Source organism: Oxyura jamaicensis, chromosome 4 (assembly GCF_011077185.1).
Source record: "Oxyura jamaicensis isolate SHBP4307 breed ruddy duck chromosome 4, BPBGC_Ojam_1.0, whole genome shotgun sequence".
Taxonomy (NCBI): Eukaryota; Metazoa; Chordata; class Aves; order Anseriformes; family Anatidae; genus Oxyura; species Oxyura jamaicensis.
The window spans coordinates 20,129,892-20,148,841 of record NC_048896.1 but is presented as its reverse complement, the minus strand read 5'-3'; the positions used below and the strand labels follow the sequence as shown (position 1 = coordinate 20,148,841).

At 38.4% G+C, this 18,950-nt stretch overlaps 1 protein-coding gene across 5 annotated transcripts in view; it reads left to right on the top strand.

The window, feature by feature from the left end:
- GRIA3 (glutamate ionotropic receptor AMPA type subunit 3) overlaps window positions 1-18,950 on the top strand; it is a 149,540-nt gene that overhangs the window by 16,983 nt on the left and 113,607 nt on the right. For all 5 annotated transcript variants that reach the window (XR_004750109.1, XM_035323693.1, XM_035323694.1 and 2 more), the window contains exon 3: window positions 17,455-17,694. Coding sequence is in view for 4 of the 5 variants with exons in the window: in XM_035323693.1 (XP_035179584.1) it covers window positions 17,455-17,694 (240 nt within the window). In the remaining variant the exon portion in view is untranslated. The remainder of the gene's footprint in view (window positions 1-17,454; window positions 17,695-18,950) is intronic.

The window sequence follows — 18,950 nt, the reverse complement described above, 5'->3', positions numbered from 1 at the left end:
CCCCCCCCCCCCCCCCCCGTGCTGTCAGCATAAAGAGTGAGAGATGGGCTCTTCCGATAATTTGTGGAGTACAGCAGCTGGTGAGATACAGTAGCAAGAATAAAACAGTAGCTTCTGCACTTGCCAAAATTTAGGGGTCTCTTCAGCTGTGAATGACCCCACTTAATTGTTATTGAAGCCTCCCCTGCTGAAATTATGCATCAGAGCAGCACAAGCTGAACACTTGTAATGGCTGAACCTGCTCCTGCTGCTCATGAACCAGATACACTGTAAATGCAAACAGTAGGTGCTCCCCTTATCTCTTATTAAAGCATGGATGTATGTTTGACTATTCAGTTGCTGTATCAAGTTACTCAAAAAGCTAACTTAGGAGTTGAAAAGCAGGAATTTTTGCTTGGTATGTATTCTCAACAGCTTTGCTTTTCTAGTTTCCTCAGTGGAAAGGACAGTCTGATGGGGAAAACTTTAGTGGTGAGTCTCTCCTCTCTTTCTCTCTCTAAATATATATATATATATATTTTCTTGGAAATCATAAGGAACTTACTGTTATTTTTTCTTTCTTCTGTGAAGCTGCGATGCAGTTGATTTTGTCCTGCTTGCCTTTGTCTGGCTATCCAGTGCACAAGCCCGCGAGCACAAATATTACTAACTTTGCCCACATGACCGTTTCCATGAAAACTAAGCAGAGCTGCCTTTGTAAATTAAGCATGTGTGTGAGCCCATGGAGAATCAAGGCTCCTACATGTAGGGCCACAAGCCCCAATGTGTAATTCTTTCTCTTTCTAATGCCTATGCTGGTACCGATTATTTATTTTTAAAATACAATATAATAAGGATTATATGTGGTGGTTACCTGGACTGTTAAGAAAGCAAAGGCAGTGGATGAGATAGGGAAGGGCAATATTGTCATTTGAGAAGATGCATATATATGGCTTGTAGCTTGTAGGATGCATATATATGGCTTGTAGTCTTTATGCATGATATTCTTCAATATTCTGTGCCCTTCTTCATAAATACATTAACACTTCAGCTGTATGAAGTGCTGCTTGGATGCTCTAATCCAGGTCCGTGCTTTGATCTTCGTTAGTCGCAGTACCCATTGTGAGAGCCAATGAGCAGCCTCCACATTCACTTGTCAGAAGTCAGGCAGATCCCAGCTCCTGGGGTTTTGTCCTGCAAGACAGGGTGAGTATGTGGGCTTCCTTACCAATAAGTGGCTGTTTCTCAGAGACACTGATGTAATTCTTGGTCACAAGCCCAAGTTCTTCACCCAGTCTTTCCAGGGTCTTCTGTTCGAGGACCTTTTTTCTAAGCTTAGGCAGCAATTTAACTTTTAGAACAAAGAAACCCCCACTGTGCAATTTTAGAGGAAGAACCCTATCTTCTGAATCATGTTTCCTCTTGGGGTTGATTTTCCTTTTTTTTTTAAAAAAAAAAAAAAAAAAAATCTTTTCCTTTTGGATTTTATTTCTTTGGTTTTGTTGTTGTTTTTTTCTTTTCCACTGAAAAATGCTGTCTGAATAAAAGACATATCTCCTATTTGTACATATATCAGCTCGTATCAGGGACAAAATTTTGGACTATACATTCAGTGGCAATGTAGTGTAATATTACTGTAATCAGTAATATTTCTTAATAAGCTACAAACGATATGATTACTTGATTCCTGAGAAAGGTCTCACAAAAATGAGTTATGTTTTATGAGGTGGGATAGTACTCACTCACTTCCTCCATATAACCCAAACCTGACATTCAGAAATAAATCTTTTAGGAGAATAATTTAATTATCTTGCATTTCCCACATCGCTGAGCCTAAGTAAACAAACATGCTTTGGATTCTCTCCCTTTTTTGGGAAGTTTGACTGGACTCTGTAGATACAAGAGTTTTAGATGTAAACTTCAGAATATCGTTTGTCAGAAGACTACAGCTCTGTACAGCATGATTAGTTTCACTTATTTGCTTGACCTGTCACATCTGTTCTGCTTAGCTGAAGAAAATGTGAGGGCAATCATGAAAATACCAGACACTGTACTCATTTATATTTGCTTGACTGTTCCTTTTGGTAAGAGAAAATATTTTTATTGTGTGACTTCAGTGGTTTCTCTTTATTCCCTAAAATTATACTCCATGATATGTTTTTATTCAAAGTTAATTTTGTGATAACAGGACACTTTTTATTTGAGAATAGTTTGGATCTGGGGGCTGGGAGGGGGAAGGAGAGGACCAAGTACATAAAGGGAAGCCACAGTTTAGAAGAGGATTCAACACTGAAAGAGCTACGTTGTACTTCTTTCAAAAATGTGAAATTTGTTGAAGTGCTCCCCGCTAGGGCACAACCTTGGTGTTTTTGCTGATGCTGTTTTGAAAACATCATGAGCAGATATTTTGGAAGGGAAGCTTTCTTTCCAAAAACCAGGAAGTAAATCATACTCATTTCATTTGGAACTAATGTGTGGTGTATATCCATATATTCATGGATAGTGAATTATTCTGCTTCTGGCAATCTCGCTTTCTGTTTCCGTAGTCCCATATAGTTCCCATAACAAAATAAGAGGATAGATTCACAGTATTTCTGACTCCTGTAAAGAGGAAGCTCCTATCAGCTGGCCACCACCTGAAGCCATGTAGAACACAGAAATTTTGAAACAATTAAAGATTTTTTGCAAATAATTTCTTCCTTTTTTATTTTCTAATTTATTTGCACATGTAGCAGCAGTTTCTGACATGTTGCAGGATTGTATCTCTGTATTAGTTCTATCACTTTTTGCCTTCATTTTTATACAGTAGCAAGGAAAAGAGGATGATCTGTTTATAAAAGCATGCTGTTAAATCCATAAAAAATCTTGAGAGATCTGGGTTGAATGCAGGGCCTGAAACTACCTTGAAAATGATCTTTAAAAACTGACTTTGTAACCAGTCAAGGATGGAACAAATACATTAAAGAGGATGAGAAAAAGAAGCTGGGATAGCACAAACTTACTACTTGAACAATAAGCAGTTCCAATACAATAACTCAAATCCTGGTTTCTTTCCTTTGCAGTATAGGATTTCATTTAGGACCAGTTGCACTGAGCTATGGAAAAATGGAGAGTCAGGCAGGGTTGATTTTGTGCGTGTGTTTTGTTGTTTTTTAATGATTTTGATGCTTAGCAAATACTGTCCTTGGAGCTCAGCATTTGGTTTGTTTGATTGGGATTCTGTAGGCCACACGGCTTTTTGAAATACTGGACCGGCTGTGTTTAACTACAACCAGTGACAACCTAATTGTGTTTGCATTTCTGGCAAGATTTTGCAAACTTTTCCTAGTTTAGTGGAAAACTTACAAAGGTCAGTAATTTGCCACACATCTATACAGTAATTTCAGGGTTCAAACCCATTCTGCTAACCAGAAAGGAAGTTACAAGTGTATTAATATAATAAGAAAGATTATAAACAAATCAGGAATATTTTAAAATAATTCATGATTACTTACTGCAGATCAACAGATAATTTAGCCCCAAAGACAAAGAATGGTGTAACAGATAGACTTGATGCCCATTTTTCTGTTACAGGTGCTCTCTGTAGACCAGGAGGTAAGAAATAATGCCTGGGCTTCTTTGGGAAGCTTGGAGGGGCTGATGAATACATCAGTCCTTTCTGTGCTGCTCTGCTGGAGGGTTTGAATCTTTGTGTCTTCAATGTGTTAGATTATTGTAAGAATGTCATTCTGTTGTTATCAAATTCATTTTTTCTCATGCTAGTTTCTATACAATTTTTGTTATAGGAAGGTACTGTCTCACTGATAACATTGCCAGTGGAAAGGAGGGCCTGGATTGGCTCATGTAAATGAAAAATATACAGAGACGATCAGAGTACAAAGAAGTCTTCTCTGCCTGTAACTGTCATTTCTGGGAAAATAAGGTCTCTTGTGCCTTCTATTATAGTCTGAAGAGTCACTTCACTTAGTCCATTAATCTATCTGAGAAGCTATACTACCTGAGTTCACCAAATAAATCTATTCGAAGACCTACAAAATTTTTAAAGTCCAAAAGTAATCTGTCGATGGGCTGCTTTAAAAGAATTGACACCATCGGTCTGCTTGAAAATCAGACTAGGAAAATTCAGTAACAATAGCCTAGCAGTGCCTCCACACTGTGCGTTAGTTTAAGCAAATACAAAGACACATTCTCATAGTACTTTCTGTAGTCTGCTGTTTTGATAAGCAGTATAAAATTACATAAGGTGTATATATGCGTGGGGAGAGAGCGAGAGAGAGATCTCATGTTTTAGGTTATGTTTGTGATGAACTGCTTTTTGTTGGATGATGTGAATGCTTCCCTTGATGACTGTTCTACTTGTTTTAACAAAAGAAAAATATTTATTCTAATTTTAAAATGCAATTGGCAATGACTTGCAAGTTAAAACTGGGAGTCATTAATTTTTAAGACCTGGAAGATATTGTTAATTAATGCAATGCATTTATATTCGGTAGGACATGGGTTCTTGATACAGTTTCTCCAGTGGTTATGCCTGTGCTGGCTGTGAATGAGGGCTTCCCTACCTACAGAACCAGTCTATGCCTCCCAGAACTGGCAGTGTTTCTCCCCAGTTTATCTCTTGGTAAGATCACTCCCATCCTTTGCACAGTTTTATTCAATGACACAGGTGGTGCTTCAGATAAGGGATAACCAGCAACAGGGACAAGCCTTCAAGGTGGCGATGGCTTGCTCAAAAGAGCTTATCCTGCAGCTTGCCACACAGCATCAACAACTCTACCACCATGCAAGAACTTTTCTTAAGACAGGGAAGTTTGTCGTCTGTCATCCAAACTACTATAGTTAAACTGTTTGGTGCTGGTAGATTGGCTATAGGAACTACTGTCTTAGAGGTACACACTGCCATTTTCATGCCATTCCCCAAAGCATTGTACTGATCTGGGCATTGCTGGGTTTGCACAGTTGTGTTGGAGCCACTGGTGGGATTCATCTGCGTGCTCCTCAGCTGAGCAATACCCCCTAACAGGGCAATTTCCTTATGGTGCTGCAAGGAGCAATTGAATACTGTGGAAAATCCACTGCAGTGGCTTATTGAGGGAGGGATCCACAGCTCTTTTGAAATTAATACTTGTTTTCTGCCATAAGGATTAGTGTCTTTGTTCCATGACCAGAAAAGACATTGAGACAAAGATTTGAGATTTTTTTGTCTCAAAGATTTGAGACAAAAGCATTGAGATTTCTTTGCTGTTTTGGACTTCTCAGTTTTCCTCTGGTTCCTGGGAATACAATGTTTTTGCGGGATTGTTGGACTTCATTGGTGTTACTAATACAAGAAAGGTATTAGTAGATTTAGTGGTTATTGTGACAAGCCAGAGAAGAGCATTTTTTAGATACTTCTAATAAATGCTACAATCACAAAGGGATTTAGAGTAGGGTTACTGATGCATCCATGAGGATGGAGCACCTCTGTGAACCAAGAGGGCTGAGGAATGAGTTGGAACGTAGGTCTGATATAAATGATTGAAGAGTAGGTTGAAAAAATACTTATTTCAATAGCAACAAAGTTGCTTGAATATATATTTTATACACATGCAAATATATATATATATATTATACAGAAGCTAGCCTATGTTTGAAACACGGTACACATGATTCAATCTGGTCATGTACCAGGAGCTCAGAATGTGAAAACACTAAGTTTGCAGTGAGCAGATTGGTTAGCTGTACATTTGAAACAATGAATACACAGCACACACATTCTCTCTTTTCAGTCAAAAGAACTGCCAGGTAGTACTGCAGATGTTGTTTGCAGTAAAGCTTAAAAATAAATATATTTTTTTTAAAAAAGGGGGGCAACGAAGATGCTTTAGCACATAAAAATGTAAAATTTCTCTTTGAGTCACTTTAGACTTTACAAGGGGCATCAGTAGTTCAGGCTCAGGAAGCCTCTTGGTTAGAAAGATGTGGATGCAAAGCAGCTATTTTATCCTACTGATGTTAACTCTACAAAAAAGTTAGAGATAAAGAGATGGGAGAAAGGGCTGTTCTTTGAAGTCACAGATTGGCAGGTGCATTTCTGCTAGCAGAGATTTTAGTAGGTGACTATAGAGAAGAGACTAGTCAAACTTGGAAGAGCCATGATGTAAATCAACTAAATCATGCAAATACCCCTAATACAGCTCGACTGCAATGCAGTACTGAAGGGGTACCTCCTACCAGTTGGATCCTACCTCTTGGATCTACAGCTCCCACTCAGTCTTGTGCACATACTTCAGTCTGTGCCTCTTTGTGGAAACACTTAGGCATGTGCCATTCATGCACACAGCTTTGGGATACAGGACACTTAGTAAAGTCTTGATGGTATCAGTGAAGCATCTCTGTGCATGCAGAGTAAGTTTGACCAGGCTGAGGTTTTTCAGCTGTTGGCAGTTCTGCAGAAATTCAAGTGCTGCCCCATCCCATCACTGTCTCATGAAACACTAGTTTTCTGATGAGGACTTCTGCGACCTGAGTAGGACCAAAGGGCTGCTAGTCTGGCTTTGGTATGAGGCATGTTGCTCTTCTCTGTCAAGAGAATATAGGAGGATTCCCACTTCTGACCGCAGTAAAGCAATGGAGCTGCAACTATGCTGCTGGCTGACAGCAGGGTTTGAATCAGTATTTAAAGCTACAGCAATCTGTCCAAGTCCTCCAAGATTAACTAATAATTTCAAACTTGGTCTGTTGTCTCATTTGGCCACTTTCTCCTCCTCTGAAAGGGCAGAACTCAATTAAAAATTAACATGTGGCAACATTCGTTTTCTTTCACAATCAAGCTTTTGCTGTACCATTTCCATCAATTTTGGCTTTCACATTATTCAGCTGTGCACCAGATAACTCTTTTGTTATGTGCCAATTAACCCAGGTTGATAAATAGTGATTATGCATAATTTACACAATAATATTTTTGTTGTTCCCTGTAAATAAGGCACTGACTTAGGTGAGGGTACTGGTCTGTGAATTATTGTCAGATGTGGTCATGAAGATCCAGGGGGCTGGTAACAAGAAGGCCTCTTTAGACAGCAAGGAAGATAGAAGTGATATAGAATATAATCAAATGGGGGAGGTGGAGGTGTTTTAAATTTTTTTGGATGTTGGGATTTAGTTTTTGTGTTCTGTAATTTGCTCTTTCAGTGTACTGAATGGGCCTCGCAGTGCTAGTCCACCGCTTGCTGAAGTCGTTGAGACATTTTCCAGTGGTGGGGACTTGGACTGGACTTGGACTGCTCCCTAAGGAGCATCTTCAAATGATTTTTCTGGCTGCAGAAGCCAGGTTTTCACAGTTCTTTCCCATTTTTTTGCATTAGCTGCTGTGAAATCTCTCTGACCAGTAAGCTGACAAGAGAGAGATACGAGGAGCAGGTGAGAATTGCTTAGCCCCATGAAGCTTGAGTAAACAGCAGGAGGGGATACAATAACCTGAAATCTAACCCACTGATCCAAGATGCACATGTAGAAACAGTGCTTGCTGGAATAGTATTGCAGAGCCTTCAAGAAAGTGTTAGGGACTCTTGCTTTGGGTAAAGTGGGCTATTGGTCAGCCAGCACAATGCTCAGCATCCATAGAGCCAACTGGAAACTGTCTGGAGCTGGAGGCTGCTTGCACAGCTGCTGTGCTGGCAATCACATCCCCTTTCTCCTTGGACAGCCTTAATCCTGGCTTTTACCTCATGGTGAATTTTCCCCAGTTCAGTGATTCCAGGTGTGTTTTCCGTTTTGTCTCTTCTATCTCATATTCCATAATATATCCCCACAGGCCTATAAATGACACCACCTCAGCAGACTCAGCTCATCTTTCATCATGCTGCCAGAGTCTTGTTTTAATTTATTGCCTTTCATCACAGTGGCCCAGAATGAAGTCAACTTCTCAAATCACATAGAGGACGATCTGCTGAACAAGCATACGTTTAATAATATGCCTCTATCTTTCTACTTCCTCTGTGCTGGGAAGTTCCAATAAAATGGGTAAGAAATCCCTTTAGAATATCAGAGTGCTGTAGCTATCTGGCCACTGATTTGCAGATCTGATTGCCTTTAACTATTGGCACTTTGTGGTGTTCAGCTTAATGTTCAGCATAACACCCCCAGTCTGTGAAATGCTGACATTTCTTGATGGGTGTGTGAGGTTTTTTTCCTTCTTACCACAAAATGCTTGCTTCTTTCTTGCCTGCTGTGTAAAGTATTGATAAGATATATACGATATACATAATTTCTGAAAATGATGATGATAGATGATGACTAGGATATTCCCTGGTCTACCAGGTTATGTGGAATTCACATTAAAAATGCTTCTTAGGGCATGTCTTTTTCTTCCAAAGCACTGTGCTTAATGTCTTGTGGAACTCTTGCTACTTTGAATAAAATCATAGAAACATTCATGATTTTATGTTGAACTATTAAATGTTACTATGTGTTTATTAGAATATGCATATCAGTAGAGTATATTGGCTGTCTATAAGTAAATTGCTGCTAAATTTCTGGGTTTTATAACTGAATGACTTTTGAAACAATTTTTTTCATGTTTTTCCTCTCACCAACATTCTTAGGAAAATTGCTTCAGAAAATACTAGAAATAGTTACAATCCAAAGTAATTAGACTGGCATAACATACTAATGTAAAATAAAAAGCATCTTAAATGGTAAAACAAATAGAAAACAGTTATTTAAGTCAAGTGCATGGTTCGTACTAGCACTGTGTGCACACTCTCCATGTTTCTGCAGGGATTTGTCATGAGGCATGAGATGGAGTCTAAGAAGTGAAGGACACAAGTGATCATTGTTTGCTGCAAATATATTTAGACTCTCCTGGGGAAAACTTTGGTAGATCCTCTGACTCCCTCCCACAGGTGTTTGCTTATCTTCTACATTTCAGGGAGAATGGAGAGTGTGGTTTTCTCAAAAGGCAAAAGCTCAGCGAACTGCTTTACATCCACATGGTAAGGCTGTAACTCTCCTTGAACTTGATGCCAGTGCCCAAACTATAAACATCCAGGGACAAAAAGCTGGCTCTCAGGAGCAGTGTTGGCTTTGCACATAGTGCTGTTGTTGGCAAGGCATGGTTGTCCTGGAGAAACTGAGCAGAAACATCACTTCATCAAACACTGCATGTTTGAAAGTCATGCAGATATCCAATGCCTTTCCATTTCTCTCCAGCAGTGAGTTTAACCACTTAAAAAGAGAAACCTCTTGCTGCTCCTCCTCCTAATACTTTGTTTGGTATCAGAACCAGCATGGGCAGTAAGGGAAAGAGCTCATGAATAACAAATCCACAGCATTTATATCTGAGCTTTGCAGGAGTGTTACAAAACATTTCTAAAAACCTTTTATTTTAAACTGTATGGTATGTAATTGATATCTTCCCCTTCAAAACTTAAAGGAAGCCTTGTGAGCAGCTTGTGGAGGCGGTGGGATTGGGACAGAAGGGGGACTGTTAACAGTAGAGTATGGTACTGGAACAGGCTGCCCAGAGAAGTTGTGGATGCCTGGAGGTGTTCAAGAGCTGGTTGGATGACGCTCTGCGTGATCTAGTGACTGGCATCCCTGCCCATGGCAGGGGGTTGGAACGAGATGGTACTTATGGTCCCTTCCAACCCAAGCCGTTCTATGATTCTGTGATTCTATGAGTACCATCCATTCCCTGGATGTGTTTAAAAATAAAAAAACATCTGTAATGTTGTAGTGGCTGATCTGAGAGTTTGAACTCCATCTTGTAAAGGCACAAGCAAGATAATGTAGTATTCTGATTAGCACATATTTAAGTATAGTCCTCAAAAACTTAATATATTTTTTTAAATCATGCTCCAATAAATTGGTTGATTTGTATGGCATGTCTGTATCTCCTCTCACCTTGAATCCATTTTAAGCTTTAAACCACCTATTATAGATCCCTCAAGCTCCAATAGATTATCCTTCGAACTGAGCCATGCTAATCTGTTTAATATTCTTTCAAAATAAATGTTCTCATACAGCTCTGGATCCTGGGAGTTTTAAAAGATCAGTGTGTAGTATTGATGCTGGTTAAACAATGTTTTCGGAATCAGACCTACTGACACTTCTCCTGCACACTGGGTGGGTTGACTCCTGTGTTTCTTCCACCATCAGAAATGTGTTGTGAACATGGAGATTCTAAATATCACAAGATTTATTTTTTTTCTTTAAGAAAAATGAAACATTTATGATAATTTGGTGGGTTTGCAAGACAAGATATTCATTCTGTGCTTGAGTTTAATCAAGGTTCTACATAAGTTTTGTTTTTTTTTCTTAGCTTTGTGGCAGTAACCTGAAAGCAGAAGTTGTGTAATGGCTCAGATTCTACATAATCTTAGTCTTGGAAGCAGCATAGGAGGCAAACAGTAAGTGTGTAGGTAATAGCAGCAAAAGTTCGTTGCGTGTCCTAAGCCACTCAGGTCACCTGCGTATATTCTCTGAATAGAGGAATACCTTTTAGAAGGATAAGCACATTTTCTCAGGAAAGTCAAAGTGGTGTTTAGTGTGACTTTCTGTCCATCTTACCATTTGGTGCTCACAGATGTCATTGTTAATGACATTTAAAGTATGCTAGCTGTTTTTTTAATTACCAATATTTTATTTGCATATACATCAGTTTGGCAGTCTAGGGACAGAGGGGGTCAGGTCAGGGTTTACCTCTACCTGAGTAAAGTTACGCTAATGGCCGAAGTACATCAGACCTGAATGAACTTGCTTCTGAGTGCTTTCTTAAAGTAGGCCTTTCCATCAGCTTTTGTGTCCAGAAGGATTTGACCTTAGATATGCACTTCTTTCTTAAGAGCAGTCATGCAGGGCTCAACTGACACCTCTTGGCATCATGGAGTGCATGAGAATCAGCACTGTTAGTGCTCCTACTAGCACTGCTAAAGCCTAAGGGGACTATTTTTATTGTTGCAAGCTGGCATTTTTCATATGCTCATAAAATTCATACGAATGTTTCAGTGTGAAGAGGAGATCCAGCATGCAGCAAATTCACGTACATTGTTAGAGTTTTATTTGACTATAGTAGGATATATAAAGGCCAAAATGCATAAAATTTAATGAGTGGAGTCATGTAGGTCATAAATAATTAGGCATACTGAAAGAAACCAAGGTTATAGAAATGTATTTGTACAGCACCCAGCACCCAGGAGGTGTGACTGTGATCAAAGCAATCATGAAAAGTGGATAATAAATAAATGCTGTTACCTACTAGTGTGTAATGGGGTTGTGATGGGATGACAAAAGTGATCTTGAAAGGAATCTTGTATATTTGGGGGTGCTTGTATCTGGACATTCATTTTGGATTGCTTTCTAGTAAAGGGCTTGTAAAATATGAATTGATTAATCCTTATGCCTTTAATTTTCACTTTAATAAGTCCTTCACTCCCTCTTCACCCAGTGCCTGAATATGGTGTTGTTATCTTATTGGCTCTTCTAAAAACAAGTACAAACCAAAGGAAGTGTCTATGTATGAAGAAGGCACTAGACAGAGCAAGTTGAACAGTGTTTTATGAAACGAATGAGATAAAACAAACTTCATTCATATCACTGAGAAAAATGTCTGTTGCCATAAATGAAGTAACAATAGGAAATTGTAATTTTGTTTTGCTTTCTGCTGTGAGGTTTCTTTGTGTTTGTGGGGCATTTTTTATATTTGTAATGGCACATTCTTTATTAAGTAGAATGAGAATTGATGTTATAGTTAATATCTCAGGAGGATTTGGCCAATTCTCAGCTTCAACTTCCTTGGTTCACTCCCACCTCCATGGATATTCACTATTAACTACCTCAGAAATGGATGTTTTCATAAATGCTTCTTTTTTTCAGCTGAATTTTAAACAACTCATGGAATCTTCTTGACAGAGTTCAGAGTCTTAAGAATTTAAATGTGAAAACTGTTTTTATTGGCAACAGATAATTGTATTTCATTTTAATCTTCATTTTAAATACAGTGACTTTGTCTTTAAAGCAAGTCTGATTGCCTGGAGAATCCTAAAGTAGTTCCTTCTACATTCATGGGCACTGCTGTGCTGATCTCCTTGGGGCTCAAAGTAGAGAGAGGGTGCTTATTCGTTCAGGGTATTAAAATGAAAGGAAAAGGAAGAAGTAGAGGCACTGTCAGTATCTCTAAGAGCTGTATGAAGTGGAGTTAATGATAACCCTCATGCTGTTACAGCAAGGAAGTCATAGGATGGAGACTCTAAACAGAAAATAGCCAGTACTCTGCGATACACTGTGTATTATTCCAATATAAAGTAGTCCCCTTAGTCCATTGGCAGAGGATGTCAGTGAGAATTGTGTGGAATCCAAGACAGTTGGCAGAGGAAAGTGGAGGGAATAAAATTATTTCACAGCTGAGGGAAATGCAGAGCACAAAACTGAGGAAATGGTATGAGCAACACACGATAATGTCAGTTGTCATTGTACTCCTACAGAGAGTTTCAGCCCAAAGAACTGCTTAATTATCAGTAAAGCAGACCTTACAGTGCCCCTTTGATATAGGTTAATTATGTCAGACCCATTTTACAAGATATTGATGTGAACAAAATGAAAATTACTTGTCCATACAAACAGTGATGAAGAGGGAATAGAGTCTAAAATACTGTAACATCCAGCCCCTGACTCCAGAACTTCCAGGCTCCTGCTCCCATGGTCAGAAGTGTGACAATTACGAGGATCCTGTGCAACATAAAGTCCGTTGTCAAAGACGTCATCTGGTGGAAATGGCATATTAAGATCCACCCGTTAACATATTTCTTTTGTTGGCTTTATCCGTCTTTTCTATAAACAAGCAAAATCCAAACCTTCTTGTAAATGTCCCTAGTAATGTTTCAGTTGTTTATAGTGAGAACTGGAATTAGAAATAAATGAATAAAATAATAGGTGTCAGAGAAAATTTGACATTAGCGTGCAGGCAACAGATAGTAGGGATGTCAGAGCCTATACAACATTGCTGTGTCAGCAATATTTACAGTTACTAAAAGGTAGAAAAAATAAATACAGTTAGAAAGCAAAAAATAAATTTAAACAAGACACAAATAATTTAATAACTTGTGTGAGATGGGGCATCTTCTGAGATTCTGGCCTGGAGCCTTCCTGGGGACTGAGTGAAAAAAATCACATCTGGTTAGTCTTACTCTGGTTAAATTTCTGTGGCGGGGCTGATTTGACTGGAGGGAGGACGGAACTGTAAAACAACCGAAGTCAGGGGTTCAATGAATTACACTGAGATTTAGGAAGGTTCAGCTGCTATTCCATAGAGAAGCAAGGATTTTTATTTAATTGTGTTTGGTTTGGTTTGTGTTTTGCTTTTGTTGTTCTTGTGTGTGTTTTATTGTTGTTTGTGTTTTTTTTGTTTTATTATTATTTTAACAAATCACTGTTATTTAAAAAAAAAAAAAAAAAAAAAAAAAAAAAAAAGGATCATTATGGCTCAGAGTATTTCCTTTCCTTGGCAGAAAACAATTCAATCTCTTGACTTAAAAATAGCATGTGGCAGCTAACTTACTCTGAGGACAAGCCCAGGGTTAAGTCTCCATTTAAAAAGCTGTATCTGTCTTGCATCTAATGCCAAAATAACAGCTTATTATGGTCCACCATTAGGACCATAAGGGGTCCACCGTTAGAATAAGAGATACTCAGGACCTTTCTCCCTTACTTATACAGGTTACAAATTTTTCAGATCAGGCAATAAAGAAACGTGGTTATGTGCTGTCCTTGGAAACAGTATCAAAAATAATAGCACTGATTAAGAACAGTATCTTAAAGATATATCTCAGAAAAATAAATAAATAAATAAATAAATAAAACTACTTTTGTGGAATGAATGGTTACATCAAGATCCGTCCAAATCATTTAATAGCCAAAATACGTGTTTGACCATCTGCATTTTTTAAGAGGGAAAAACGAACATAAATAGACTGTGATGAATTAAGGAAAAATACCAAAATTCTTACTCTAAAATGAGGATTGTCCTATTGTCAATAGAAGATATATCTGTATAAAGAGCTTGAAGCTAAGGTTTAGTAACTTAAAACTAAATTTACCTAAAATTAAGTTGTTGTTTTTTTTAATTTTGTTTACAGATCCCTGGTGTTAGAATAGTAATGTAATTAAAATAACTGTATGATGTGTTTGGTTTTTGGAAACCAAGGAGCAGTATGGCCATGGCTTTGTGGATTTTCAGCATATTGATCTGACCACATGAGAGATTGGGTCACAGAGTAAACAAAAGACATAATGCTACAAAATCATAGCAAAATTGTAAGTTCAAAAATGCAAGTGAGCATTGAGGACCAAGATAATTGGTCTTTTATCTTCCCCATATAAAAACAAAGGTTTATTTGCCTTTTAAATGGGCCAGTAAAATTGCATTGGCACTCTACAGTGCATGCAGAATAGATAGTCAAGAAGAAATAAGGTATAAAGAAAGAAGCAGAGGAGCTTAATAGATGAAGATATTAAAAACTAATACAAGATAGATAGCCTGTAAAATGTTAAAGATCTGCAGTGAATACAAACCTGAAACAGGATATAAGACTGGGCAGGAGTCTACGCTTCTTGGAAGATATTGTTGGTGATTCTCTCCTCTCACATGCACTGGGATGTCCCTTGCAAGCAGTAGCTCCATGTACCAGTAGATCTATTAGGTATTGTTTGGAGAAGGTCCTGCTTATGGTCCGGCTGTAAACAGCCTCTGATTTCAGTCCCAGTTTACTCACAAATTGAGAACAGACCCCTTGCTCACATGAGCAAAAGCTGCTATCTTAACAGATAAACATTAATTCAGTGTTTTAAAATAGTTATGCAAGATGATTTTGTGCAAGAGACAACGACTTTGAACCATTGCCAAACACTGACCATAGTACTCATGTCAGACATAGGTGCCAAATCTCCAAGAACAAGAGAACGCACAGGGCAGACCAGTTCTCCGCTGGTTCCCCAGCATGGTGCAGAGGAACTGGTCTGTGCTGGAGGCAGCTGCTGTTTGTCACCCACCTTTAGGATTGCACCAGTTATTTCCATTGACGCTACGGGGTGCAGGCACTAGCAGTCCTAATGAAGGCTAATTTGTATTCTTCATTATAGTTCTAAACTTAGATATCATGGTAGGTTTTCTGAGCCCCTAGTGAATCTTTTTTCAGCTAAGGTGTTTTGTGTAACTCTCAAAGATTTCAGTGGAGTCACAGTTTAAAAGTATTCCTGAGCCTTATAGCTGATAAGAAAACAGGTAAATTTAGGATCGCTTGAAATACTCAGGGCATTTAGTGTCAGGAGACTTTTGGAAATACGTTTTGTTTGCACTGAGAGAAGGGATATTTCCTAGAATACACTGACTTACTCTTTTCTTCTTTCTCCACAGTAAGAATCTGCATAAAAACTGGTAAACTAGGCCATTAATAAATATGTAAAAGAAGTCTGATCTGTAAGGTACTACTGACTCAGTGTATGTGAGGAGACTCAGCTCTTGCTAGCCCCACTTCTGTGATTATTCCCATGGAATATGAGAGTTTTTATGTCATTGAAATGATTTGGAGACTGCTAGCCTTTCTAAAGTAGTCTTTATTTTGCTCTTTTTTTTTTTCTTTTTTTTTTTTTTTACCTTTAATTTAGTGCCTTTTATTTGTTACTTCAGTGGATAATTTTTATGGTAGCTTCTCTACTTTATATTCTGCTGGTATACAGTTTAACAAAATGTCTTTTGAATCTGTGTATTTAATTCCTCAGTCATGCCTCTGGGAACAAATTCTTGCTGTATTAGAACTTCTTTTATACCTTTTCTCCACTGTGGTTGATAGCTTCTTCAAACTTTTCTTTCAGAAATCAGTATTTCTTATTCCCTCTCCGTGCCCTATCTGCATCTATTTTCTATCTATGCCAGCTGTTATTTGCTGCTGGTATCCACTTCTGGTCATGTCCTTTTACAATGTCTTAAACATTTAAATAAGTTCTCTAATAACTTTCCTATTTTTGCATCTGGACTTCCAGGAAGAAAATGAAATTTTCACACCTGAGTGCCAATTTGAGGTGTTTTCCATGGTGATGTTCCAATGAGCTAATATGGTGGCGAAACCTTTTCAAAATTACTTTAACAGGCTTTGGTGATTCTGAATAGCATTTATGGTAGGAAATGTTTCATGATGGTACTTGCCGAAGTAACAATGCTGTATATTTCTGTGTAGAAGTCACGTCTATTTTACCAGTAATGACTTCCCCTTGCTTTCTGCAGTTAAGTACACAGTGTTTTGGCAAAAGTGGTTAATGGAGCTAGTTGGAAAATGGTGTAAAATCCAGCTCTTGACAAGTGGAATTGTTGATGCTGAGTGGCCATTTTTCTTGGAAACTTGTTTTTCATTACAAATGGGACCTGCTTATCCCAGTCCAGAAAGGTTTTCATGTAGAAGTGCTTCTGTGCTGTAGTGTGCTTCATCTGTGTGGTGATCACCATCCTTACTATGGAGCTGAGCCCCTGCATCCCACCCGTGAGGTTTCTTCAGTGTCTCTGATGCAGCCTCTCCATGGGAAGAGCCCAGGGCCACAAGAAATTTGCTCTGTTCGTACAGAAATGAACAACAAAAAACTCATTCTTCCTGCAACTTCCACGAAGTTGACTGCATTTCTAAACTGAAGTACTTTATTTTTTGCCCCAAATGGCCATTATTCAGATCTCTGTAAAGTCTGGGAAATGCAGTGTTTCTCCCTATAAGTACACATGAAACAAAATACCTCTGGCTGAGTTTTGTGTCCTGACACTAGATGAGTTCCTCAGGTCACCAGAATGGTTAAACACTAAAAACCTCCAGGTTAAACAATATCAATGTCTGTCACGTGAAGCAACAATAGGTATTTTTTATATTGGTAAGCCATACACCTTCCAAATTGCTTCTGAAGATTTTAGTACTCTGTTAAGTAGTCACCATAATTTCTCATCGAAAAAGACCTCACCCAGGTTTCCTACAGGGATTTCAGAGTGGTAGACAGTAAAGAAATGAAGCATTGAGGTTGCTTTGAGTTAAATCTGAATCCAGGTGGGATGCCAGGGAGAACTGCATCTTAATGTTTTGATATTTAGGCAGACTTGACATTTGTTGTGTAGCTGCTAACAGAGCTCTCAAGGTGCTACTCAAGGGAGGGAAGGTATTTTACAGATAGGCAATGTAATCCAGTGTTTTGTGTTTTAAGGAATGTGGAAAGATTAGTGGATTATAACAATGTAACAGCACAATTTGAATTAAAAATGTGCTCAGACCAGTTTAATTGTGACAGAAAGTCTGTACAACTCACAACTACACTGAAATTAGTATATAATATCTCATAAATTCATTCCATCCACTGCATCATACAAAAAAAAAATCAGGATTGCTTAGAGGGCTTACTTCAAATATACTTCAAAAAATTGTTTGCATTCATTTTATTTCACATTTTAACCCCTCTGTCTGTTTTTGTTAGTCTGTTCACAGTTTTCCAGAGGAGTTTATGCCATTTTTGGATTCTATGACCAGATGTCAATGAACACACTGACATCATTTTGTGGAGCCCTTCACACATCCTTCGTCACACCCAGCTTCCCAACAGATGCAGATGTGCAGTTCGTCATCCAGATGCGGCCAGCATTAAAAGGAGCCATCTTGAGTCTCTTAACCCATTATAAGTGGGAAAAGTTTGTGTACCTCTATGACACTGAACGGGGTAAGCACCATTGCTTTAAGTGCCTTTGCTGTTTTAAACTTGCCACAAGTACTACCAGAATCATTATGTGAAGCAAGCCCATCCCAAGTTGTTTCTGGATGCAGGTTGCAAATGCTGATTGTCCTAGAAATTTATTCTGAGGGAACAAAAATGATAGGATAGATGAAAAGAACATATTGTCATATTACTTCCCATTTGTAAAGACCTTATGTTAGGTGTGTAAGCATTCAACTTGGAATACATGGTTTCCATGGAACTGCAGACTCAACTCTTGCCAGGGTTTCTGAGTCCTTGCAAAATGAATAAAGTCGGCACTATGAAAAAGGCTGTTAAACAAGACCTTCCACTGTGCGTGACATTGCAAATCCCTCAACACTTTGCATAAATGTGTGTTTCTCCTGTCACTGGTCAAAACAGTCAATGCTAAGATACGTTATTGAAATGTCCAGGCATCAATAACAGTGTAAGAATATAATGCATAAGATGCTTTAGGGCTCTGCTGGAGAAAAGATGCTCTAGATACGTCACATGGATATTCAGGGATGAATTTAGATTCATGACAAGAGTGACTAGAGATATATTTTACAGAATTAAAATGTAGTAAAACCAGTGTTTCCATACTTAAGCTAGTTGCTGACTAGTTGATGCATCAAAGGCAGCAAATCCTGTCAAAGGGAGATCTGTGCATCTGTGCATTTACTGTGAAGAATCTTGCATGTTTCTGAGGAGCAGCTGTTGCCAGCTGTTCTGAATATACTGACTTTGCATAGCTACAGTTTTCACCTTCGTAGAAATTTTTGCATCAGGTAGATACTGCTTTCTTACCCATTTTATGATTAACAACTCCAAGACCTTCAAAGGAGTCTGGATAGAGCCAGATAAGCTCTGATTTCATTCCCAGCTCCCATGACAAAGTTCTGATGCCCTGGGCTACTACGTATTGGTAAAGATCAAGTCTTCAGTGGCTCACCTTTTCACACTGAAGATTGCCCAATGAATGACATAGTATATGTTCAAAATAATGTATAAAGTAACTGATAAAAGTTGAATGCTTTCTCAGCATTTTTTGAGTGATTTGGAGATGCTAACTATTGCTAACTTTGAAAAGCACTAGCTATGAGGTCAGGTAGGAAAGTATGGAAAATCTTAGAGTGACATTAGTTTTTAAATCTTTTAAAACCACTATCCAAGCACCTTAATATGTGATTTTGTCCACTTTTAAATGAAAGCTCCTGTGACTATGACAGTTATCTGAG